Source organism: Brassica napus, chromosome A6, assembly GCF_020379485.1.
Source record: "Brassica napus cultivar Da-Ae chromosome A6, Da-Ae, whole genome shotgun sequence".
Lineage (NCBI taxonomy): Eukaryota > Viridiplantae > Streptophyta > Magnoliopsida > Brassicales > Brassicaceae > Brassica > Brassica napus.
Genome location: NC_063439.1, coordinates 12000229 through 12024551, shown reverse-complemented (window position 1 = coordinate 12024551; position 24323 = coordinate 12000229). Strand labels below are relative to the sequence as shown.

The window sequence follows — 24323 nt, the reverse complement described above, 5'->3', positions numbered from 1 at the left end:
TAGAGATAATATTGCAGATATGTCATGGAAAAATGAAATACTTTTCATTAAATTATTTACCTTTTTATGTATTGTACTTATATTCTATGTTTTGGTTTTTTGTTGTAATTTTTGTAATTTAAATATATGATCTCCATTTTTGAACTGATTTTTAACCATAAAAATATCTTATCTTCTTGATCTACATCTGTCCCACATGACCTGTTTGATCTGCATTTATCTCACTTGATTTGCATGACCTTCACCGACAGCTTTTACCATTCAAAACTTTAGATTTCAAATGGGAAGCATTATAAAAGACATATCTCTCGTACAAACAGTTTGCTCACCCATAATTGCCATTCATACATAAAGTTAATGATTCTAATATAAAATTAATCAATGTGGAGGTACCATCTGCGGTCAAAAATTGTAAAGAAAATTTGATATACAGATGTTATATGTCTTTTTAATAAATATCGAGTGGATATAAGGCATATCTTTATTTTTTTCATTTTTAGACAAAATTATTGTGTCACTTTTTAAATTCTGAATTTAATGTATTAATAATCATAATCTTAAACATGAAACATAAATAATTTATAGTTATATCATTTTATGCTTTCCAAAACAAATTTTATCAGTTTTATATTTTTATGGAATGAACTTATTAATGCAAATAAATGGTTAATCTGTTTATTTTTAAATTGTGCGCTCTTAAAAATATTTTTACTCTGATAGATAATTGTATATTTTGAAAAAAAAATGGTCTAAAAGATAAATAAATCTTGTGTTTCCCTTAGAGAATAGCGATCTAGACGTTTTTCATATGCTTATTTTTCTAGGAAATTTATTAATGGGGAAATTCGTGATAGAAATTGACTGGTTTATTCAAAAAATGAGGATAAGTGTTACTGTTTTTGTTGCAAGTTGTTTAACTCTGGTATTTTCATAAGTTCATTAGCTAGTGATGGATTAAAAGATTGGAAGCATCTTAGTGAGCGGCTTAAACACCATGAAAGAATTGTTGATATATCATATGACTAACATGAAAACTTGGAATGAATTGAAAGTTAGATTGAGGAAATACTTAACGTTAGATAAAGAATTATAAAAAGAAATGTCAAAAGAAAAAAGAGCTTGGAGGCTTATTTTTACTAGAATAATTGCTGTAATGAACTTTCTTGCTAAACAGAACTTAGAATTTAGCAGAAAATGAGAAACTTTATAAGATAACAATGGTAATTTCTTAGACTCTATTGGAATGGTTGTAAAATTTGACTTGGTAATGCAAGATCATAATAGACTCATTCAAAGTCAAGAAATCCATCATCATTATCCTGGTCATATTATTTAAAATGAGTTTATGTCTCTTTTAGCTCATAATGTTCAACTTTCCTTAGAAGTCAGTAAAGAAGCAAAAAAAATATTCTGTCATTCTTGATTGTATACCGGATGTGAGCCACCCAGAGTAAATGACTAATAGTACGATGTGTAGATTTTTCAAATAAAAACTAAGAGCAAAAGAGTACTTCTTAAAGTAGATGACCCATTCGAGGACTCTTTGAAAAATTGTTAGATGCTTTAAAGTCTTTTACTCTTGATGTTGGTAATATGAGAGGTCAAGATTATGATAATGATTCTAATATGAAAGGAAAACATCAAGGTGTTCAGAAAATATTTCTTGATATAAATCCAAAGAATTGTATATGTCATGCGTTTGTCATAGTCTTAATCTTGTGCTTAGTTATATGGCTCATTCATGTGCAAAAGTCATTTCAATCTTTGGAATTTTACAGCACATAAATGCTTTGTTTTCTGGTTCTACAAAGAGATGGAAGATTTTACTTGACCATGTTCCTTCCTTTTACAATGAAATCTTTATGCAATACTCGTTGGGAGAATCAAATCAAAAGTGTCAAAGCCATCAGATTTCAAGCTCCAAAAATAAGCTCGGTATATTGGAATTATATGAATCATGTGATGATGCTCTTACAAAAAGTGATGATGAAAGCTTAATCATGTGATTTGATAATTTCAAATGCTTACTTGGCTTGGCATTTAATATGAAATTTTGTTTGTTATTAATTCTGTGAGTAATAATTTACAAGCTAAATCTGTGTGCATTGATAATGCTGTGAAACAATTAGAATGTGTAGTTTTGTTTTTGGAGAAGTATAGACATGAAGAATTTACCTCTAATTTGAGTACAGCTCAAAGTATTGCTCATGATATGGATGTCGATCATATATTTCCAAACAAGCGTGGCATTTTTAGGAAAAACAATTTGAAGAAAATTAGTTAGGTGAAGAAGCACTAACGGGTGAAGATGATTTTAGAGTTAATTATTTTTTAGTTGTGGTGGACATGACAATATCTTCAATAAAAAAATTTTGATCAAATGGTGAATTTTATAAATGTTTTTGGGTTCTTATTTGATTTGAGAAAACTAAAAGCATTAGGTAAAAGTGAACTACAAGAACATTGTACTAACTTTCACAAAACAAATCTCATGGTAATGTTTCATATATTAATTTAAATGATTTTTATTCTGAATTGAGAATCTTGCAAACTACTTTACCTGATGTCCTTTGGAACCTAGTGAATTTTTTGAATTTGTTGAAAGTGTGAGTTATTATCAAAATGTTTCAATTTTTATTGCATTCTTTTGACTATACATGTGACTGCAGCTTCAGCGGAAAGAAGTTTTTCAAAATTAAATTACTGAAAAAAACATTTACGGTTTTCAATGTCTCAAGAAAGAATAAATGGTTTAACTATTTTATGCATTGAAACATAAATGTTAGAAGACATTGATTTTGAAACTATTATACATGATTTTGGATCGAGTAAAGTTCGAAAAAATTGTTTCTTATGATTTTTTGTTTTTGTTTCTTATGATGACTACTGTTTTTCTTTTCTTTTCAGGTTCAAGAAACTTGACTAAGTATGAATCATTGGTGGAAACAAATGGTTGCGAGAAAGAAGATGCAAAAAAATTATTTTATTTGTGTGTTGCTTTTGCTAAAAATTGTTGTTTAGTATTTTTGTTGAACTAACAATTTTATTATTAGTATGTTTTTTATACGCTGGAAGGTCCATTTCAGAATTTTTTTTCTTCTTTTCCCCAGGATCTATCAAATTGTCTAAACCAGTTATGTCTGCCTTTCTCGTTCGAAACCTTAATAAAATGATGGTTTGTTTACAGTCTACTAAAGAATGTTGGGAAAACTGTTTTTTTAGAGCAAAAAAATAGTAACTATGTCCCTTTAGACTAATCTATATTTTGTGTCATATTTTCCTATAATACCCTTTAATATTTATGAAAATAATTTTAATAAATAGTTTTACAAACAAAAAAAATTTGGAAAAATAGTAACATTTGTTAAAATACCTATATGAACTTAATGGTATATTTTCCAGTTATAAAAAAGTTATAATTATAAATTTCAGATTATGTTCTAAAAAAAGTAGAAATGACATTCTACGAAGTAGAAAACGAAATCTACTTTTTTTCATTGAATCTACAATGTTTAGAATACGTGATCTACGTAAATAGGAGTATTCTACAAATATGTAGAATACACATTCCGCGCTTAACCTACCATTCTAAAATTCTTAGAAATCAAAATCTACACATTAATCTAATTCTAAAACATGTAGAAACCGACTTCTACAGATTTACTATAAATCTAAAACATGTAGAAATTAAATTCTAAACATTACTATAATTCTAAAAAACTGTAGAAATTGATTTCTACATATTAGTTGTATTCTACGGATAAGAAATCAGTTCCTAAAAATATGGAAACAAAATATTTGAGAATATTCACTTTTATTTTTAAAAAAAAAAATCGATTTTTAAAAAAAAAAAAAAAAAACGAAAAAGAACAAAAAAAAACGACAAAAAATACCTTGGCAACCTTCTTAGCCGTCTTCTATATTTCATGCTTGGTCGGTTCAAATCAAGTGGAAATCAACCCGGATATAATCATACAAAACCAAAAAAATCGATTTGGGATTCTTTCCTGGGCACGGGATCGATCGATCTATACTTAGTGGATCGGTCGATCTGTAAGGAATCGACCTTCGCCGATCGAGTGAAATGGACCAGGTCGATCAGTATATATTTCGCGTTTTTTTTGTTCTGAATAATTATCGGGATCGATCGATCCACTGTAACTTGTAAATCTGGATCGATCGATCCCGCTTGTCGAACTCATTATTTATCTTTTTAAAAAAATTACAATTTTAAGGGCATTACTGCCATTTTCGAAAAAATTAGTCTAATAGGACATAAAGTAGTACAGATTAGTCTAAAGAGACATAGTTACCTTTTTTTTGCTCTAAAAAAAACAGATTTCCCAAGAATGTTTTAGTTATCTCAATAACTTTGTATGCATTTGTAGGATATTTTACCGTATGCCATATTTAGTTTTACTTTAGGTTCTATAAATAAAAGAAAAATAAGGGAAGCCTAGTAGAGTAATCAGGGAAGGGCGGGTAAATAGGATCAAAATCGCAATTCATGCTTGTGTCTGAAGCCAATGACTTCACTGTCATTTGTTAGTTCCTCTGTCTCGTTCAATCTTGAAAACCACATTTCGACAGAAAGAGATTCGCTGAGCAATCAATTTCAAGATTTTAATATTTCTTTAAATAAAGTCTTTTTGTCTTTTAATTCCAGTCACCACCCTGGCTTTCATCTCTCTCTCCGGTAACAAGAACCGTCGGAAAAGAAAATACAGGCCCATGGAGAGTGAGGCGTGGAAGGCACACGTGGCCATGGTCTGCGTGCAATTGTTCAACGGAGGTTATCACGTGATAACCAAAGTAGCTCTCAACGTCGGCGTAAACCAACTGGTCTTCTGCGTCTTTCGTGATCTCATTGCTCTCTCCATTCTCGCTCCTCTTGCTTATATCCGTGACAAGAAGACAAGACCTCCTTTGAACCGACGCTTTATCTTAGCTTTCTTCTTCCTCGGCTTAACTGGGTATTTGAAAAGTTTTCTTCTTTACTCTTTTCTGTAATCTCCATGATTGTGTGTATGTATGTTGGTTTTGTTGTGATTAGGATATTTGGGAATCAGCTCTTGTTCCTGGTCGGTCTCAATTACACCAATCCCACTTATGCTGCAGCCATTCAGCCCTCTATTCCCGTTTTTACTTTCATCTTGGCTCTCATTATGGGGTAAATATTTGATTGGTTGGTCTCTGTCTTTACTCTTGCAAGATGAGAGAATCATCTATGCCTTCTTTCCATTTTCGATGTGTTGATGCAGAACAGAGAGATTGAATTTATTCAAACTAGAAGGTCAAGCTAAGGTAGGAGGTACGCTGGTCTGTGTCGCTGGGGCCGTGTTGATGGTTTTGTTTCGCGGACCGGCTTTGTTTGGGGAAACAGAGGTTGAGTTCTTGGGTCATGGTGAAATAAGACACCCTGAAGCATCTGGATCTGGACACTTGGTGTCTAGCTTTCTCAGTGGAATTGGGAGATGGAATCTGGGAGTTTTGTGCTTGATTGGGAACTGCACTTGCATGGCTGCTTTTCTTGCTATTCAGGCATGTGTCCTTTTGCTTCCACATAGATCCAAGCACCCCCTGTTTCAGAATATCTTATTGTCTTTGGATATGAAAATATGATCAGGCTCCAGTCCTAAAGAAGTATCCGGCAAATCTTTCAGTGACCGCATACTCGTATTTCTTTGGGACCATGTTCATGGTGACATCAGCTTTTTTCATGACCAATGAGTCAACCAACTGGAGTCTCACACGATCCGAATTCTTTGCAGTTGTCTACGCAGTAAGTTCCTCACACTATATATGTTTGATCTATAGACTCCAAATCAGTAACTCTGCTGCTTCCTCTGTCCAGGGAGTAATCGCATCTGCCCTTAACTATGGTCTCTTGACGTGGTCAAATAAGATTTTGGGTCCTTCCTTGGTTGCTCTTTATAACCCCCTTCAACCTGCAGCCTCAGCCTTCTTGTCCAGAATCTTCCTAGGAAGCCCTATCTACTTGGGGAGGTTAAAACTCTTCACTCCTTTTTTTTTTCTTTTGGATATTCTCAGCAATTGATGGGATGTGTCTGAAGTTACCTTACTCACTCATCTTTTTCCTCTCTCTTAGCATTTTAGGCGGATGTGCAATCATCGCAGGTCTTTACAGTGTCACTTGGGCGTCTTACAAGGAAAAGAAAGCTGCAGCAACTGGTACCATCCCGATCACCTCAAAGGAAGCTGAACCCTTGATCTACAAAGACCATAAGAACAAACCAATGGGACATCTATTCACCAACATTCCCATCTCTTCACCAAAATCTGCTGATTGAACCAAAAGCCCGGCTTCTTGAAATAGCTTGAGCGTGCTGTGATGTTTTCTTGATCTCTTTTTGAGGCACTAGTGACTATTATACTTTTCAAACAGTATATATCTATGTTTGCGTGTGTGTGTGTGTGTGTAAGCACGTCAACATTTACATGGCTTAAGCACAACAGTCTCTTGACTATCAGGTTCATCATCTAGCTAGAACAGCTAGTAGTCTTTCACCTCGTTCACGAGTCTGTTATACACTTCGATGCCGGCCACTTTCATCTGATAGAGAAGCTTAATGGCCTCGACGTGAAACCCATTCCGCATATAACTGGCGGCCATAGCGTTGGAGCAGCTAAAACTTTTCTGCATCTTTCACCAACCCATCCTTCCTGTACATACCAACCAGCTTATCTTGTATCAACCTATTTTATTCAAACCCACACTTTATGGCCTCCACTGATCCACATGCTCTCACTGCCAAAATCTAGCACCATCACCAACTCAAGAACAAGTCTTTAAGACCCAAGAAAACACTGGTACGTTTTCCTTGAAGTCATCAACAAAGAAGTTATACAATTCATAGAATTTAAGAGCTTTCATATGATTCCATGTTTCTAAAGAACTTCTCGGAGACAAAAAAAAACATACGGAATAGTCGAGAAAGAACCAAATGACATGGCAAGGATCAAATAAACAACATCCAGACAATTCTCAATCTTAAGATTTTCCAAATGCAACGTTCAGATCTCCAAGCTTTTGCTATGACTGGTAAAACTTGAAATGAGGAAGAAAAATGTTGTTTCAATTCTTCATACCTTTCCATCACCAGATTCCGAATCTTCATCTTCTCTCCAAGAAAGAATTGGACTGAGTGAAGATGACCCATATGACACTGATTGTAAGAAGTTGAAATAAGCATACTTGATGTCGAACTGCATGTCATACCCTGCAAAGTAGATGCATATTTAGCATATTAGAGGCAGGAGAGCCTGAAAAGTACTGGTTCGCCACCAGACGACAAACAGAGTATGGAAGCAAAAAATAAAAGTCTTACAATAGTTGACCGCAATGGTATAGCCACCATCTCCTGGGGTTTGACTAACATGGTGAAACCACATGCTTGGCCTGCAACATCCAGATCTGTTATATGTCTGAAACCACTCATTTACTCAAAAGTATCTTTGTTTCTTGCAGTAAGAAGCCAAAGTAAGACTGAAGCATATATACAGCAATGATTAAACTATACCGAAGACGATCATGCCTAGAGGAAAATCTGTTCCGAGATTACAAATCAATGGAACATGGTAATGAACAAGAGATTGCGATTCTTACAGGTAAAGAATTTCCCCAGCCTTGAGAGTACAATGAAAGGGCTTTGGGCCATCAAAATAGAAAGGATATTTCAATCTCTCACTTGCTTCCCTCTCAGGCGAAGGGTATGGATCAACACTGCACCATGGCACATGCCTCAGTGGCTGCTCAATCTCAAGCTTGAACGTTTCAGTATCCTACAAAAAATTTAAAACTTTATCTCATCTACCCGCTTCCAAAGCCATTGAATATGAGGTGAGAATCTCACAGACTCGATGGTAAGAGTAGTTGGCAGCTGGATATGGTTGAACATAGAGGCGGTGTACATCGGTGGGAGGAAGGAGAAGGAAATGTTTCTCCCCTGAAACGACGGCGTATAGATTCTCGTAGTGGTCTTTGTGGAAAGAAGTAACGGAGAGATGAGTGCCTATCCAGAGGTTTACAGCTTCCGGGGAACAACCCAGCGCCTCCGTAGCCCACGCGATGTCTCCGTCGCAGTCCGAAGCAACAGTTGAGTACTCGGTTCTAAAGCAATCGTTTTGCTGTTGTAAATATCCAACGGTCTCCCGCTCAGACGAGGAGGATCGAACGGCCTGAAGAGCTTCCGGGAAGGGAACTTTCTCGACGTGAGCCGAAGCGAAACAGAGATCTCCGGCGCTCGTAACCGGAGTGACGGCGTCGGCGGAGCCGTTAGGAGTGAGATGGAGTGAGACATAGTCATTCGAGAGAGCTCCGGAGAGGTAAGCGGGATGAGACCAGAGTTTGAGAGCCGGCCAGTGAGAAATGGCGTTGGAGATGACGCAAGGCTTGCTCTGAGAGACGTAATCTCGGAGAAAGTGAAGCGGAGAGGGAGGAGAATGAAGGCGGTCGATTTCGGAACCCAAGCTCAACTCCCTCACTTCTCTCCACAATTTCTCTATCTCCTTCCCCATCCAAATATCTTCCCTTCTTTGAACCCCCCCCCCCCTAATATTCCACACAAATATTATCAGAACCCTAATTTTATGCTATCTACTTTTTTTAAGTTGATTTATTACGATTATGATATAGGAAAGATTACATCGATTCGACAACCGATAATATTAGCTGCTGGATTTATGTCTAACTACATCACCTAAACTATCTTATAAAATCTACGTCTTGACCATATTTATTTGCATCATGTTGAAAATCCTTTGTATTGTTTTAATAAATCGCTTTCTCTGAAACTTGAAACCTAAATTTGCATAGTTTGAGATTCGAACCTTAGACTTAAATGTACAAGCTTTTTTTTCTTTTGGAACACGAGTGTAAAAGCCTTGGACTTTAACTCCAAATGTCCTTATGGAAAAAAATTCATTCTTGTTGTCCCTTCTCTTTTCCCATTACCTATTTATCTTTGAAATTCCAATACTAACATTTCTTTCTTTAATATATTTTTTCTCCACTTCATTAATTCATTTAATTTTTCAATTAAATACACTCAACCAAACACAACAACTAAATGGGGTCCACAAACAACTTTAACCAATCAGATTTACCTTGGCCCACATGTCTTCATGTTCCCTCTCCTCTCTCCTCTGTCCGCGTTAAGAGCTCTTCTTCTCCATCCTTCATTGGCGATTTTAAAGCTTAAACATCAGGTAATTCTTGTATGTTTTTCATGAAATTTTGTGTGAAATATCTTTTAAATGTTTGTGTAAACCATGGGTAACCTAAAAAGTAAGAATTGATGAAAATTTGAAAGAAAAAAAATGAATTTAATCACATCAACTATGTTCTTCACACGGCACTTGGTCTGAATCTTGCAAGTCTTCAGGTACTGTGTGTTCTTAAAGTACATTTCAAGGGGCTGTGGTGGTTGTCTTTCCTGCAATCAAATATATATGTATTAGTCATTTTTTACTAGTAAGACTAATAAAATAAATGATTAAAATGAATGCAAAAATTACTTTGGAGGAAACAGCAGACATGCCTTCGCTTTCGGTATCAAGTGAGAGCGAAACTACAGTCGTTCCTCTCACTGGATTACTCTCTTCTCTAACCGTTTCATTCCCATTTGATACCGCTTTTCTAGCTCTAGTTCTACTGGAGACTCCACCTCCAATAGATAGACGCTTTCTTTTTAGGCCCTTCATTCCCTGTACAAGATGTTAATCACAACAACTCAGTTACTCTTCCCAACATCAATAAAGCTTCAATTCAAAACTAATACACAACAGAATATTATACCTCAGAGGGGGGGTCACACATATCATCACTATTGTTTCCGTCTGATAGCTCTCTTCCACATGCTTTTCAGCAACAGAAGCTGTTGTGGATTTTCCACTTTTCTTTGTAGTCTTTTTTTTTCCTCCACGGTTACCTGCCATTATCTACTTCTTCTGAACATCCAAAAACAACACAACAACACACATTTAGGCATAATCTAGAATTATTACTTTGCCTAATCTCAAACCTTTCATTCACTCAATAAATCACCTACTTCATTTCAGTTTACATTTATCATAACAGTCAAAGAGATTTCGGTTTCATATCACAAACAATAAACCAGAAAAACCAATTGGATCCAATAAGAAAGAACCCATAAAAATCGCAAGCTCTTGGTTTTTTGTTTCAATTTATACCAATTCTACCGTTTCAAGATGTTTTCCCCAATTTCAAACCACAATCTCGCTTACTAAAATCTTACCAAACTTTTCGACTACAATTTACAAGTTCTCCCTAAATTTTATCTGACCTGGATACAAGATACAAATAAATCAAGGTCAAAAAATAACTTACCAGAATGAAGGATGTCGATTCAGAAGATGAAGTCTTGATTAGAAAAGAAGAAGAGACGAAGGAGAAGAAGAAACGATGAAGCCGGAAGTTTCTGGAAATCAGAAAGAACGTCTGAAAGAACACGAAGAGCATGAGAGGAGAGAACGACAATTTCTTTTTTCTCTTTTCTGTCTAAACGCGGAGTTTAGGTTTAGGAAAAGGGTTATACCCGTATGTGTTTGGGTGGGCCGGGTTTGAGTGGTCGGGTCATGTAGTTATGTAATTTTGTTATGGTTATAGATGTATTTAACCTATTTTCCTATTTTAAAATAAATAAACAAAAAATTATATTTTATTGATGGAAGATTTGAGCATTTTTCATGAGTCAAAAGGGAGTAAATCTCCTTTTATTATACATAGGGGGGCATTGAATATATTCCAAGTCTTGGAGAAGAAGAAGATGAGCTGCTCTTATCTATTTACTGGAGACGCTTCCGTCGCCTCGCGTCGGTGGAATGATGTTTCTTTCCGGCAGCGTGTATTTCTCCCACGGCAATCACTCCGGCAACCGCTTCCGTCGCTTTCCCAGTTCCCTCCATTAGTTGCCACTGCTTATGACAACTTTACTCCTAATCAATCGCTGTTTGCTGGAGGCGTCGGCGGCAACAATGATAATGGAAATGGCTCCGGCGGAGACGGCGGTTGGTGGTTTAACGGTGGCGATAATTCTGATGACCCTTCTCATAGTTTTAGATTTCTCTGCTTGCTGTTCTTGGTCTTGTCCTGCTTCTTCCAATCACAATTATCAGCCGCTCTCGCCAAAGCTCCCGAGTCGGAAAGTAACGGAGATACAGCAGAGAAAGACACGGTTTGGGAAGTGAGAGGAAGCAAAAGGAAGCGACTTGTCCCTGATTACTTCAACGATGAGTTCGTCTCTCAAGAACCTGCCTTCGAGTTATCATCTTCTTTGACTCCTCAGAATCTCCTTACCCAATGTAGAAACCTTCTGATTCAGTTCCTCCTCCCCGAAGGCTACCCAAACAGCGTCACCTCCGACTACCTCGACTACTCTCTCTGGAGAGGCGTTCAAGGAATCGCTAGCCAGATCAGCGGTGTCCTCGCCACTCAGGTACATTTCCCTAAGCTTATCATCTCTCCTGGGCATTTTCACGAACACGTGGTGTGTGTTTTTTTTGGGTAGTCTTTGCTTTATGCAGTTGGGTTGGGTAAAGGAGCGATCCCTACAGCTGCAGCGATCAATTGGGTGCTTAAAGATGGAATTGGGTATCTCAGTAAGATTATGTTATCCAAATACGGACGCCATTTCGATGTTCATCCCAAAGGATGGAGACTCTTTGCTGATCTTCTTGAAAACGCTGCCTTTGGTATGGAGATGCTTACACCGCTCTTCCCTCACTTCTTTGTCATGATTGGTGCTGCCGCCGGTGCTGGCCGCTCTGCTGCTGCATTGATCCAGGTTCTCTTGCATATACTTTACCTATAGCAGCTTTGGTTGATGCCTATACTATTTTACCTTATCATTTCCTTATCTGCAGGCTGCTACTAAAAGTTGCTTTAATGCTGGCTTTGCTTCTCAAAGGAACTTTGCTGAGGTCTACTACAGTCTTTTTTTTATATATATATGGCTTTTTTCTAGTATTCTGTGCATCATCAACAGCTTCTTCTGTAGGTAATTGCCAAAGGTGAAGCTCAAGGAATGGTGAGCAAGTCAATGGGTATCCTGCTTGGAATTGTTGTTGCCAATAGCATTGGAACCTCAACAAGTCTTGCACTTGCTGCTTTTTGTGTTGTGACATCGATCCATATGTATACCAATTTCAAATCTTACCAGTGCATCCAACTCCGGACTCTAAACCCATATCGTGCAAGTATGTCTTCATTCAATATTCATCAAATTCCCTCTGTAATCACGAGAAGTAACATCTCTCTGTTTACTGTACAGGTTTGGTTTTTAGCGAATATCTCATCAGCGGCCAAGCTCCTCTAGTCAAGGAGGTCAACGACGAAGAACCAGTCTTCCCAGCTGTTCGGTTCTTAAACATAAAATCTCCTAAAAAGGTGAAGAATACTATTCTCCTTTCCTTATCAAACCCTCTGAGATCTCTTATCAACCAGTTTAAAAATTCAAACTTTCGTGGATGAAGAGACAATGCTTGATTGTAATCTGCTTTATTTAGATGAAAGAATTCGTCTTGTCATCAGAAGCAAAAACAGCAGCAGCAGACATAGAGGAACGGCTTCAGCTAGGTTCAAAGCTCAGCGAGGTCATCCACAACAAAGAAGAAGCATTAGCCCTCGTTGATCTTTATCGGAATGAAGGCTACATCCTTACAGAACACAAAGGCAGATTCTGCGTAAGCAATTGATAAAACCTTTTCATTATTTGTTACTATCTGTCTGAATCTCTCACCAGTTTTTTTGTAATTGTCAGGTGATGCTCAAGGAAAGCTCGTCGCCACAAGACATGCTCAGGTCGTTGTTTCAAGTGAACTACCTCTACTGGCTAGAGAAGAACGCTGGAATCGAAGCCACAAACACTTACTCAGACTGCAAACCGGGTGGTCGGCTTCACATTTCTTTAGATTATGTGCGAAGAGAGTTCGAACTCGCCAAAGAAGACAGTGAATCGGTGGGTTGGGTTACCGAAGGACTGATAGCTAGACCTCTAGCGACCAGAATCCGTCTAGGTTATGATAGTGAACCCTCATCTTCTTCTCCTTCCAGTTCATGAACTCAGAACAAAACTAGGGCCAATGGACTCTGTAGTAGATTATGTTTCCAATTCGGTATAGAATAGATACATTGTCTCTGTTCATCTGCCATTAGTCTCTTTTTAGAGCATTACATCTCTCTCACATCAGATCAAGTTTTTACACAATCTGTTTATTTATCAGATCAAATCTAGATTTCTGCGGTGATCTCTTGCAGGTTAGCCACGGTTACAGAACATTTAAACTTCCCAAAAGCATAAGAAACAAAAAAAAAAAAAAAACTGCGAGTTAGACTTGAGAGGTTACAGTACAGAGATGTTGTGATTCTACTGAACAAAAGGGTAACGGGAAACGTAGAATTCTCTAACACACGAAGCACCGTCTCTAGCAAGAATGCCTTCGAGATCTCCAATGATCCTAGCCAGCCAAATCTCGAGGTTTCTCTGAACCTCTTTCAAGTTGTTCTTGATCAAATCCAGTGACCTTCTTGTGTTCATCTTGGCTTGGTTAAGTTGATCTCCTTGGTTGCTCCTCGTGATTTCTGTCTGCAATGCAACTAGCTTCTGCCCTGTCTCCGATGCTCGCTGCTGAAATCTGAAACACTCGAGCAGAAACTCCGTTTGACTCTGTGTCCTGAACTCGGGTCCTAGTGTCGCATCGCAAGGATCACTACTCTGCTGAAAAACAAACACATAGCAGCAGAACAAGGTTAAGCCTTTTTTTTGTTAGCTCTTAAGAATGTGTTACAGAATAAAAATAGTACCATTCTTCTGCATAGATCATCGATCTTCCCGACAAGAGCTTGGTACCTCTTAGCCTGTTTGCTCAACAAAGAGAGAACCTTTGAAGTGTCACTAGGACAAACCTTCTCAAGATTTAGTAACTCCTCTTCTAGTAACCTCAGTTTCGCAGAAACACCTGTTGCTTCACTATCTATCTTCCATGGTGATTCCCTTCTGTGGGATGTAAAAATTAGGTTACAATTTCTGATCATCACACAATCAAAGAAAAATATGTTACCTTGGCACAAATTGCTTCATATGGTACACAGATTCATACTGTACATCCTGCAATCACAAGCAAAACCCTAAATCAAAAAACTCCAATTCTCTCTCTCTAAGTCATCAAAGCATCATGAGTTATAGTAATAGAAACCTGGAAAGGGTTAGTGTTATGCGGCTCTGCCCAGAACTGATGAGAGCTTGGATAAGCTGTAGGGGAAGAAGATAGAGTGTGGTAACGTTCAGTGGAATTATCATCATCTTCTTCTTCCTCAATACATCTTCTTGACATGAACCCAATCATCTCATCCCTCTCGCCCACTTCCCTCTCCAATTCGTGTATCCTGTTCATGAACTCTTCTCTCTCTTCCTCCATTTCGTGAATCCGATTCTGCAGACGCCTCTCCTCTTCCTGCCACGCGTTCCTGCGGCTAGTGAATATCTCCACCACGCGCGCGTTCGCTTTCGAGTCCTCCACGCGCCGACATTTCATCTGTCGGACTTGCTCCTCCGCCGCCTCGAGCCCTTGTTTCAGCTCACTGACCTCCCTCGTCAGTCGCGGAACCAGAGATAGCGCGTCGCTAGGGAGATGAGCTAGCATCACTGAGAAGCTCAGGCCTAGAAATGACGTCGCTAGCTTCTTCAACTCGTGCTCGGTTCTCGTCATTCTCAATCCCGATTCTTCAGCTTCAGGAACAGTCGCCATTGTTTTCTGGATGGATACTACAGAAAAGACAAAACCTTTTTTTATTTTATTTCCCTTTTTTGCGACTACACTTTTTAAATCTGTATATCAGAAAGGAAAGGCCTCTTTTGATGTATTCAGCTTTTCATTTTGACGAATCTAGAAAAAAAAATTGACCATACAAAAAAAGGAGTTGGGAATTTAGACACTTTTTGTTTATCATATTATATAATATATAGTTGATGTTAAGAAACTTATAGTTTATAAATTCAAAAAATAATAGATGAATGGTCGGTTGTCTCACTTGAATGGAGCTGGACCATGTAAGATAAAGGGAGGCGTCGTCTCTTCAATGCAACAACAAGAAGATGAAAAAAGATCAAGTCACGGACCCGACTAATCTCCACCTCCCAACAGCCACATGATATCTCATCATGTCCCTAACACAATTATCTCTCGTTTGCATTCTGACTCTTAAGACTTTGATCAGTTTAAAGTTGTGCATGTATCAGTTTGTTCCTATAAGTTGTTTTTCCCTATAAGTTAAACAAAATCGAGACATGATAATAAATTTGGATGTCCAAGTTTTATTTTCATGCATTTTTTTTGCTAATAAACAATAAAACAAGATTAGAGATAATTGAAAAACATTTGTAATTTGCAAACATACCTAAACCAAATACTACAAGACTAGGTGGAGACTGGGTCGTGCCTGACTTTTTGTAGGTTAGAAGCGAGACGAATTCGAAGATGTGTTAAAATAAAGTCTAACCGCCAAGGCAAGTTCCGGAAAAATAACCAATGGAGTTGATTACATTGTGAGTAAATGAGGAAAGACTCCCTGTTTTAATATACAATTTTAACTTAAAATAACTGATAAATCGACAGCGGCTGTGATGGAGGCTGTGATGGAGGAGATGTTGTCAGAGTGGGATAGGGACGAAGGCGACTGTTGATCGGAGATTGTTCTATCTCTGTCTGTCGTCATGAGAGAGATACCCGACAAAAACAAAGCTTTGTTTCTTTTCTTTTTTTTGTCGATGTTTTCTTTTAAATTTAACATATATTTTCCTTTTTTTAATTTATATATGTGGCAAATTTGTAGTTACTTAAATTAGAGATGGGCTTTTAGTAATTTGCTTATATCTCATTTTAGTCTAGTAATTAAAATTTAATATGAGTCATTCTAATAATTATTAGATCAATTAGAGTCATTCCAAGTAATTTATCTTTAGTTAATGGTAAAGTTGAACAAATGTTAATTAAATATACAAATATGATGAAATTTTTTGAAACATTTATATCTAGGGTCACTTTATACAATTTAAAATACATAATAGAACAATTTGCATTCGAAATAAAAAATTTCTAACTTTAGTTTAGTTAACATGTTTTGTGGTTGCATTTAGTAAACATGTTTTTGTTATGTTTATTAGTTGAAACCAAAATAAATTGTAACTAGTAGGTCCCAATTTTTCTCTATCCTTAGACTAGTTCCATCCGACGTTTTTCCATGAATATAAGATATTTTAGAAAAATAAAAAATGATGAGAAAATAGGCAAGAGAAACGTAAAAGTTTATGAGAGCAGAGCTAGTAAGATACTTTCAAAACACAGTATTCACATCTGGCCTTTTTTGATTGATCAAAATAGGAAAGAATAATAAAAATTATTTTCAAAACTAAATTACTATTAAAATATTATTTTTGGCATTAAAATTTTCAGAGGAGTTCTCCACTGTTGGAGCTGCTTTTACCTTCTTTTTTCTCAAAATCAACCATTATTTTTTTTTCTAATCCAAAAACGTTTCCACGAAAATAAAAAAAAAATCAGATAAATATGTGACTCTAAGTGACGTGTGTGATTCCAAAACCTGAGACGAAAAGAGATATTAGGATTGATTCATATCTTGGGCAAGACCCATAAATCTCTAAGAAATCTTCAATCATGGTCACTTTCATCCTGATGGATCCAGCCTGTGGTGACATCTATCTCGATTCATCTCTCCCTTGTCTACAATGGCTCGGCTTCTTTCATTTTCTCGTGTTTCTTTGTCAGTGCCGCAATCATCTTCTCTCACTCGCGACTATTCCTTCATGTTCAAACTCTCTCTCTCTCTCTCTCTCTCTCTCTCTCTCTCTCTCTCTCTCTCTCTCTCTCTCTCTCTCTCTCTCTCTCTCTCTCTCTCTCTCTCTCTCTATCTCTCTCTCTCTCATTCTATGATACACCTATGCCTTGAGTTCCTACACGCAATTCAAAGTTGTGGCATTGGTTCTGAAGCTCTGAAATTTTCGTCGCTTTCCCTTTTCCGTCACAGCCACCACTTGTGAGTAGTTCAATAGAAACAATGGGCAACTTTGGCATTTTCAAAATCTGATCCATCATATTTTGTATAATTTGTTTTTGACCTGATACTTTCTATTTGTGAAGATGTCTCCTCTATTTTGCTCTCAAACTTCTAAATATAGATTTGTTTTGTTATGGTTAAGTGTATCAACATTACAAACAGAGAAAAAGAGAGTAACATTTGGGGGTTGACTAAGTAGATATTGACGTGCAAAGACACTAACTTCATAGAATTTACATGTGGATACTATTTTATATGATTTACATGTGGATATTTGTATTCCAGTATACATATGGATAATGAAACATTTTATCAGAAAAGAATATGTTTGTATGGAAGTGGATGTAGATACAATCATGTCGGGTAAATGGCTTATTCCCCTATGAACTTAGCCATCCCTGCTTTTTCACACACGAACTTTTAGATTATGTCAAAACCCACACGAACTATTCTTTTTTTTTTAAATACCTACACAGACTTTCAATTTTAATCTAACTTCCACAAAACCATAAATGGTATGATGTATTTGATCTGGTTCAATTTCTCATTTATTTCTGGTTTAACCAAGAATAATAAAACACCTTCGTTTTAGTCTTCTTCTTTAATTGGGATTTTTATCAGAATTAGGGTTCCTAGTATCGAAATAAGCTGGAGAACGAACCAGAGAAGGAGAGTCGAGCGAGAGATTCGAGTGAAACAGCAGTAGGAGAATTGGAGAATGGACGTTAACGGAAGAGGAATTCCGACTCATTGCAGATGTGGAGAACGTGTGAGGTTGCTTACGTCTCGAACAGTTAAAAATCCAGGAAGGCTTTTTCATTCTTGTCCATACGGAGATGAGGTAATGTTACTGGCTGTGTATTTCTGGGAATTGGTTCGAGTTAACATGATCTGGTTGTGTCTTTCTGGGAAAAAATCGATTTGTTATGTTAGCTAAAACTGGTTTAATTTTTTTTTTCTAAAAGGAATGAAATTATCGTTTGCTTCTTATAGAATAGTTGGTTTCATTTGTTCAAGTGGGCGGATCGATCAGCCCTTGAAGAGATTGAAGATATGAAAGTGAAATTTGGTGATCTTGAAGAGCTTCAAGCAACTTAGAAAAGAATATTGAGAGCTTTAATTCAGAGTTAGAGACTCTTACAATCGAGATACGCACTTGTGAAGCAGTTGTGTACGGTCTACAAAAGGAGTTACAAGGATTTGAGAAGGAACTTCAAGATTGGAAGATGGAGGTGAAAGGGTTAAAGAACATGGTTGTTTGTGCTGTTGTAATTGTTTTTTCTGTAAATTTGTAATGCAGCTAAGTGTTGGAGATGGAGAGAACATGGAGGTGTTTCTGTATTGTTAAACGGGTATGGTTAAGAGGGATGATGGAGGTTTTTCTGTAATGTAAAATAGGCGGCTATGGCTTTTGGAACTATTTTAGTGTTGTGGTGATGTACTTTGGTGGCTATGACCACTTGTAATATAAATCTAGAACTGTTTCATTATGTAGAACTTAATAGGCACTACACTGACCATTTCATAACATCCTCAAAATAAAACCTAATTCAGAAACCGTGAAGCGTTAAAATAATCCACATGAAGTCTTAAAACAAACAAAAGAAAGCTTTAAATCAAACCAAAAAAAAAAAGCCATAATCAAATTTAGAAACCATGAAGCTGCCTTGTTATTCGAACACTAGACTTTGTGGTTGTTGACTTGATCCTTCACCTTGTGTTACATTCTTCTTTTTGGGGGGTCTTTGAATTGGAACTCCAACATTTGCACACTTCCTTGAGTTATGTCCACCTTCTCCACATCTACCACAATGAATGATCCTTCTCTCCCTTGAAACCTTTGAAGGTGACTCATTCCTATCCTTAGTCTTCTTCTTGCTAGGAGATTCGTTCCTCCCTTTTATCCGCTTAGGAATCTTCCTCCGTCCTCTTGATTGTTCAGGTGCTGTTGGTGGTGGAATAATCCTTGCATCTTCTGATTTTTCCCAAAAAGTTATCCCACAGACAGCTTCAATGGGTGTTTCATATTGCTTTCTCCATGTCGAGGTGAGGTAACAGTCAGCCATATAATCTTCTTGCTTGCGCTTTTTTACAGAAATAATTTTCAAAGCATGACGATAAGGTAATCCCGACATTTCCCACTTTCGACAAGTGCAACTTCACTCAAGCATTTTTGTTTTGTATGCAGTATTTTTCTCACTCACCTCAGATACATCATTTCCGCAAGGATATATTGTGCAGCGCCGGATTTTTTTTGCTCTTCACTGACTTTTTCCATTGCTTTAATACTGAACTTTCCTCTATGACTCTTTGATATCAACTTCCTTGCCTCAATGCGCAACATAGCTCTACTGCGAATTGTTTCCAGCATTTCCACTAGTGGCATTGCTCTAGCAGGGTCAACTGCATGATTAAAAGACTCAGATATGTTGTTGCTTACGTCGTCACACATAGAGGAAGTAGTAAAGAAGGCGAGGCTGCAGTTTTTGGGATTCTTCATCATCATTGAATCATATACACTCATGTTATATGCCTTCACCTGATCCAGCCTCTTGTTGTATTGTGCAATGTTGTAGCTCTTAGCGACCTTCCAAAATTTTCCTTTCATGTCAGTCCTATGTGGATGGTTCTTCTTTAAGTTAGCGTAAATGTGTCTTGCACACATCCTGTGCTCAACCATTGGCAAGAGATTTGAAACGGCATTAAGTAGGCCCTGTAAATGAAGAACAATTTCGTTTATATCCTCATACTAAGATAACAAAACTAAAATAGGTTATTTTACCTTTTGTCTATCTGATATGACTGTGAAGCCTTCACCATCATGAAGATTTAAATCTACCTGCAACTTCTCAATGAACCAGACCCAATTGTCTTCACTCTCCACCTCAACAACAGCCCAAGCTATAGGAAACATCTGGTTTTTTGCATCTCTGCCAACTGCTGCTAACAACTGACCCTTTGTTGTGCACTTGAGGAAGCATGCATCAAGACCAAATATAGGTCGGCAGTGGGCGCACCAAGTCTTTTTCAATGCAGAAAAACAGACATAAAATCTATAGAAAACATCTTCATCATCATCTCCGTAGAGTGTCTCGAGCTCAACCGTTGAGTCCTCATTTGACCTTGTAAAACAAACAAATAATAAGTATAAATAGTTCATGAAACTACAAAAAAAAAAAAAAAACATGAAACACACTTACTCTAACAGCTCAAGCCGGTAATCTCTAAGCGTTCAAAATTGTAGATCATGCTCCTCTTGGATCATTTCTAAAGCCCTTTTCTTTCCGTTTCTACATTGATCTATGGTTGCAGTCAAATCCCAACGCTTCTGAATATCTGCCAAAATCTCCTTCGGCTTTATCTTGGGATCAACCCTAAGATCATTTATGAACAATTTTGCAATGACTTCTTGTGTAATCAGCCTTGAGTATCCACTTTTACTGCAACTATGATCCTTCACTTACACTTTAACCATCCATTTTTGCAATGGTGCTTCATAGGAGCAGTATATCCTCCACATACAAGCTTCCTCTCCTTCTTCTGCTTCACTAGCACATTTGAGTTCAGATTTGTCTTTATCCCAGCGGATATACTTCACATTCCAACCATATTTTAACACATAATCTACCATCGCCTGCTTGAAAGCATGTAAACTATCAAAGGCTTGTCTTAACCGAAGCTCACCACTGCCTTTCTTGTATGTCAAGTAGCCATCTCCTTCATTATCATCTTCATCATCTGAGCCGACAGGTGTAGCAAACAAATCAACATCTTCGTCTACAAAATCCCTCACATTTCTCTCAACTCTTACTTTCAAATCACATGGAGTCCTATCTCTCTCATCTTCCTCCATCTCTGTGTCGTGTCTCTCTGTTTCACACTCCAAAAATATGTCGCTACTGCAAAAATAAAAGTGAGGCCATCAAAACGAAAGTAACACAACCAACCCAGTTCATAGAATTTCAGAGAAAAACAAAGTCCACTAACCTCATTCTCGAACTCTGTCTCTTCACAGTCCACCAATCTCAAAACTTCACAATCCACCAATCGCAAAATTACGTCTCTGGCTAACGAAAATACCGATGAGAATTACCTTCACTCTACAGAAAATTTTCAATCACGATTTGCATCGTTCCCTCTGTTCTCTAGATCGTTACTAGGAACCCTAATTCTGATTTAAAAAAATCCCAATTAAAGAAGAAGACTAAAACGACGGCGTTTTATTATTCTTGGTTAAACCAGAAATAAATGAGAAATTTAACTAGATCAGATACATCATTAACGGCTTTGTAACACCGTTTATGGTTTTGTGGAAGTTAGATTAAAATTGAAAGTCTGTGTAGGTATTTCAAAAAAAAAGAATAGTTTGTGTGGGTTTTGACATAATCTAAAAGTTAGTGTGTGAAAAAGCATGGACGGCTAAGTTCATAGGGGAATAAGCCATTAACCCCAATCATGTCATATAACTATGTTTTTTTGTTGGTAATGGTATCTGCATACTTATCAGATAGATCGTTTAAATCATGAATTTACTCTTCAGTTTTGTTTAATAATACATTTGTATATGTGTACCAAGAATATAAAATTTGTATGTGTACACCAACAAAATTATGTACACAACAGAAATTGTACACATGTACACACATATACCAAGAATATAAAAGAAAAAAAATCTCAAGACCTATAGTATCAAGATCTAAAATAAGTTTTATTCACAAACATGAAAACTCCTCATTTCACGTAAACCAGACATTCACATGCTTTCCTATAAAGGTTTTTTCCCTTTTTCATTTTTCACAAGTCTCACATGTACATGTGTACAATAACATTATATACACATCCAATGTCTTTGTGTACAAAACATGATGTACACAAAATAAAACATAAATGCAATACACAATTTGTTTGCTTATAGAAACAAGGATGTTTTACAATTTGTTTACTTAATAACAAAATTACAGATATATAACATACCAAAACATCCAAAGTGTACTACACATTACATAATAATAAAACACATATGCACAACCAAGTTTATATCCTTAAAACCAACAAATTTTGTACTACTTGTATACATATTCAAACAACAAAATAACGGACCAATACAACGTTTATTTTAATAAAAAATGATTATAATATGATGTTTACGTGTATGTAATCAATTAATTAAGTATGAGTGGTTTACTGATTACTTGGCTGGCTTCAGTCTCTATAGTCCCGACTTCGATTCACAGTGGCTAAATTTTTCTTATTTTAATATTTTCAAAGAGTGACAATTATATATTAAAAATCACCATCTTTATTTTAGGGCTTCCAACGTTTATGTAACTCTTTTTCGAAGGAGGCATTGATTTTCTTCATTAAACCTTTATTTTTGTGTGTGTTTATCCCCAAAACTTACTAATATTGTATATATTATCCGATTTCATCCAAAAACAAGCAAAATTTAGTTTCTCTTTCATTTGTTTTCTCATCAATTTATTTCTTATACAGCCTAACCAAAGACGTGATCAAATTGGAAAAGATGTGTCGATGACACCACCGATTTACCGCTACTTTTTATGTGTCTACTTCGTCACATATCTAGGAAGCAAAAAGCGAGAAATCAGATCAGCTATATTGATTTTTTGGACCAATAGATATCTGCAATCAGAAAAAGTAAGTTAATGATATAGAAAATTAAAGAGAAGAGGAAGCTACTATGGCAAAAAGAAATGATTTGCAGAAAAAATGTGATTTACAATAAAAAAGGAAGAAGCATGACATATTTCTCGACATGAAGAAAAACACCTTGGTGATGAACAAAGAGAGGTGAGAGATAATGCAGGTGGCGAAATGTGAGACCATTATGGTTAGATTAGTTAAGGTAGTTAACAATTATTTGGTTTTAGTTATAAAAATACATTACTAGAAATATATTCTCTATAAAGTGTAAATCATTCAAAAAGGTTTATGGTTACACTTTTCTAGGGACAGCAAGGTCTTAAACCACCTAAAACTACTCAAGTAGCACAAAGTGATCTATTGTGTAATAAAAGTCAAAAACTGACCTCTAATTAGGCCTGGAAATTTGAGTTTTAACCCACGGATCTCGCCCTGTTTGACCCGCCGTGGGGCGGGTGCGGGTCGAGCAATTAAAAAAAATCGATTTGCGGGAGCGTGTTATCAATATTTTATACGGGGCGGATGTCGTTGGTGGATTTTGAATTGTGGGTACCCGCCAACCCGCAATTGTTTTAAATAAAAATAAATAAATAAATGTTTTTTTTGTAAAAAAGTATATATTTTAGAAAAATACGGGAATTTTAAAAATAATAATTATAAATTATAAAAAATATAAAATATAAAATTTTAATTATAAATATATTATTTACAGTATTTTTTAAGAAGTATTAAAAAAAAAATATTTTTAAAAAAATAACATGTGGGTCTCGCAGATTACCCCTAGAATTAAGCTGGGCGGATGCGGGTATATATATATTTGTTCACGGGTTGTGTGGGTCATATTTTTTGACAAAAAATAATTTGAAACCTGCGGATCAGCGGGACGGATTTGACCAGTAACCCAACCCTACCTATAATGTACATCGCTTTCTTAAAAAAGTGGAACACACGCAGTTAAAAAAAAACTTTTTATTGAATGGTAAGTTGTAGATGGATGCTATGTGTTGGTAAAATAATCATTTTTAATTTCTCTTTCCATACAAACCCTTAATCTTAAATTTTGAAAGTAAAAATTAAAAATGTAGATTATATGGACACAATGTTTTTCTGCATAAAATCACTATACGTCTTTTTATGTTTTTGTAATACATAAGGTCTGAATGGTAACCGAAAATTTGATAATATAAGCGGTACGGAATTAAGGTTCATGTGGTTTGGAAGGTAAGTGTGGATTTTATAGGAAAATTAGTATTGTGGTTTTGATATGAAATAGAATGTATAATAAATATATTAATATGGTTTGAAATTAAATTTGTTTACTTAGTGACATTGTCATAATATTTTATAATCTTAAATATTTATATTAATTTGGAATAAAAATTATGATTTATATTTATTTTTTGTTAAATTTAACTACTAAATTCTTTTGAAATAAAAATACAAATTGAAAATTTTGTAAATATTTTAATATTTTTACTTAAATTAAATATAATAAAATGATTTAGAATATAAATTATATTTTACAAATTCAATATCAATTAAAAAT

The 24323-nt window shown here is 36.0% G+C and overlaps 5 protein-coding genes across 7 annotated transcripts; 2 read left to right on the top strand and 3 right to left on the bottom strand.

The window, feature by feature from the left end:
• Positions 1 to 4663: 4663 nt before the first annotated feature.
• LOC106347516 (WAT1-related protein At3g45870) lies at positions 4664 to 6488 on the top strand. The gene is made up of 6 exons (XM_013787076.3): positions 4664 to 4973; positions 5054 to 5170; positions 5262 to 5541; positions 5627 to 5782; positions 5855 to 6006; positions 6110 to 6488. The coding sequence occupies exons 1-6, from the start codon at positions 4732 to 4734 to the stop codon at positions 6309 to 6311; spliced, it is 1149 nt and encodes a 382-aa protein (XP_013642530.2). The 5' UTR covers positions 4664 to 4731; the 3' UTR covers positions 6312 to 6488.
• Positions 6489 to 6848: 360 nt separating this feature from the next.
• Positions 6849 to 8605, bottom strand: LOC106347518 (bifunctional peptidase and (3S)-lysyl hydroxylase JMJD7). The gene is made up of 4 exons (XM_013787080.3): positions 7879 to 8605; positions 7628 to 7803; positions 7350 to 7420; positions 6849 to 7241 (listed from the first exon to the last, which is right to left on the bottom strand). Exons 1-4 carry the CDS (start codon positions 8536 to 8538, stop codon positions 7105 to 7107), a joined length of 1044 nt encoding a protein of 347 aa, XP_013642534.1. The 5' UTR covers positions 8539 to 8605; the 3' UTR covers positions 6849 to 7104.
• A 2158-nt stretch (positions 8606 to 10763) lies between these two features.
• Positions 10764 to 13287, top strand: LOC106347519 (protein root UVB sensitive 1, chloroplastic). Its single transcript, XM_013787081.3, has 7 exons — positions 10764 to 11477; positions 11550 to 11825; positions 11905 to 11961; positions 12039 to 12237; positions 12312 to 12427; positions 12547 to 12723; positions 12801 to 13287. The coding sequence occupies exons 1-7, from the start codon at positions 10809 to 10811 to the stop codon at positions 13098 to 13100; spliced, it is 1794 nt and encodes a 597-aa protein (XP_013642535.2). The 5' UTR covers positions 10764 to 10808; the 3' UTR covers positions 13101 to 13287.
• A 60-nt stretch (positions 13288 to 13347) lies between these two features.
• On the bottom strand, positions 13348 to 15001 carry LOC106347520 (girdin-like). 3 transcript variants are annotated; one of them, XM_013787084.3, is made up of 4 exons: positions 14236 to 15001; positions 14101 to 14147; positions 13844 to 14036; positions 13348 to 13754 (listed from the first exon to the last, which is right to left on the bottom strand). In XM_013787084.3, the coding sequence occupies exons 1-4, from the start codon at positions 14785 to 14787 to the stop codon at positions 13407 to 13409; spliced, it is 1140 nt and encodes a 379-aa protein (XP_013642538.1). In that variant the 5' UTR covers positions 14788 to 15001; the 3' UTR covers positions 13348 to 13406. The 3 variants fall into 3 exon arrangements, with proteins under 3 accessions (XP_013642538.1, XP_013642536.1, XP_013642537.1); XM_013787082.3 differs by having other exon boundaries at positions 13348 to 13757; positions 14236 to 14994; XM_013787083.3 differs by having other exon boundaries at positions 13348 to 13757; positions 13844 to 14033; positions 14236 to 14991.
• A 3782-nt stretch (positions 15002 to 18783) lies between these two features.
• Positions 18784 to 20966, bottom strand: LOC106350173. Its single transcript, XM_013790095.1, has 4 exons — positions 20578 to 20966; positions 19896 to 20235; positions 19383 to 19826; positions 18784 to 19197 (listed from the first exon to the last, which is right to left on the bottom strand). The coding sequence occupies exons 1-4, from the start codon at positions 20964 to 20966 to the stop codon at positions 18784 to 18786; spliced, it is 1587 nt and encodes a 528-aa protein (XP_013645549.1).
• Between the last annotated feature and the right edge of the window lie 3357 nt (positions 20967 to 24323).

Coding starts and splice junctions, on each gene's coding strand:
- LOC106347516 (XM_013787076.3), top strand. CDS start 4,732: ATGGAGAGTGAGGCGTGGAAGGCACACGTGGCCATGGTCTGCGTGCAA. Junction 5,171..5,261: donor ATCTTGGCTCTCATTATGGG/GTAAATATTTGA, acceptor GTGTTGATGCAG/AACAGAGAGATTGAATTTAT. Junction 5,542..5,626: donor CTGCTTTTCTTGCTATTCAG/GCATGTGTCCTT, acceptor AAATATGATCAG/GCTCCAGTCCTAAAGAAGTA.
- LOC106347518 (XM_013787080.3), bottom strand. CDS start 8,538: ATGGGGAAGGAGATAGAGAAATTGTGGAGAGAAGTGAGGGAGTTGAGC. Junction 7,804..7,878: donor CCAACTACTCTTACCATCGA/GTCTGTGAGATT, acceptor AATTTTTTGTAG/GATACTGAAACGTTCAAGCT. Junction 7,242..7,349: donor TACCATTGCGGTCAACTATT/GTAAGACTTTTA, acceptor TCTACTTTGCAG/GGTATGACATGCAGTTCGAC.
- LOC106347519 (XM_013787081.3), top strand. CDS start 10,809: ATGAGCTGCTCTTATCTATTTACTGGAGACGCTTCCGTCGCCTCGCGT. Junction 11,478..11,549: donor GCGGTGTCCTCGCCACTCAG/GTACATTTCCCT, acceptor TTTTTTGGGTAG/TCTTTGCTTTATGCAGTTGG. Junction 12,238..12,311: donor TCTAAACCCATATCGTGCAA/GTATGTCTTCAT, acceptor TTTACTGTACAG/GTTTGGTTTTTAGCGAATAT.
- LOC106347520 (XM_013787082.3), bottom strand. CDS start 14,787: ATGGCGACTGTTCCTGAAGCTGAAGAATCGGGATTGAGAATGACGAGA. Junction 14,037..14,100: donor ATGAAGCAATTTGTGCCAAG/GTAACATATTTT, acceptor TACATCCCACAG/AAGGGAATCACCATGGAAGA. Junction 13,758..13,843: donor ATGATCTATGCAGAAGAATG/GTACTATTTTTA, acceptor TTTGTTTTTCAG/CAGAGTAGTGATCCTTGCGA.
- LOC106350173 (XM_013790095.1), bottom strand. CDS start 20,966: ATGGAGGAAGATGAGAGAGATAGGACTCCATGTGATTTGAAAGTAAGA. Junction 19,827..19,895: donor TCATATCAGATAGACAAAAG/GTAAAATAACCT, acceptor CTTCATTTACAG/GGCCTACTTAATGCCGTTTC. Junction 19,198..19,382: donor GTATTAAAGCAATGGAAAAA/GTCAGTGAAGAG, acceptor TCTGTAAAAAAG/CGCAAGCAAGAAGATTATAT.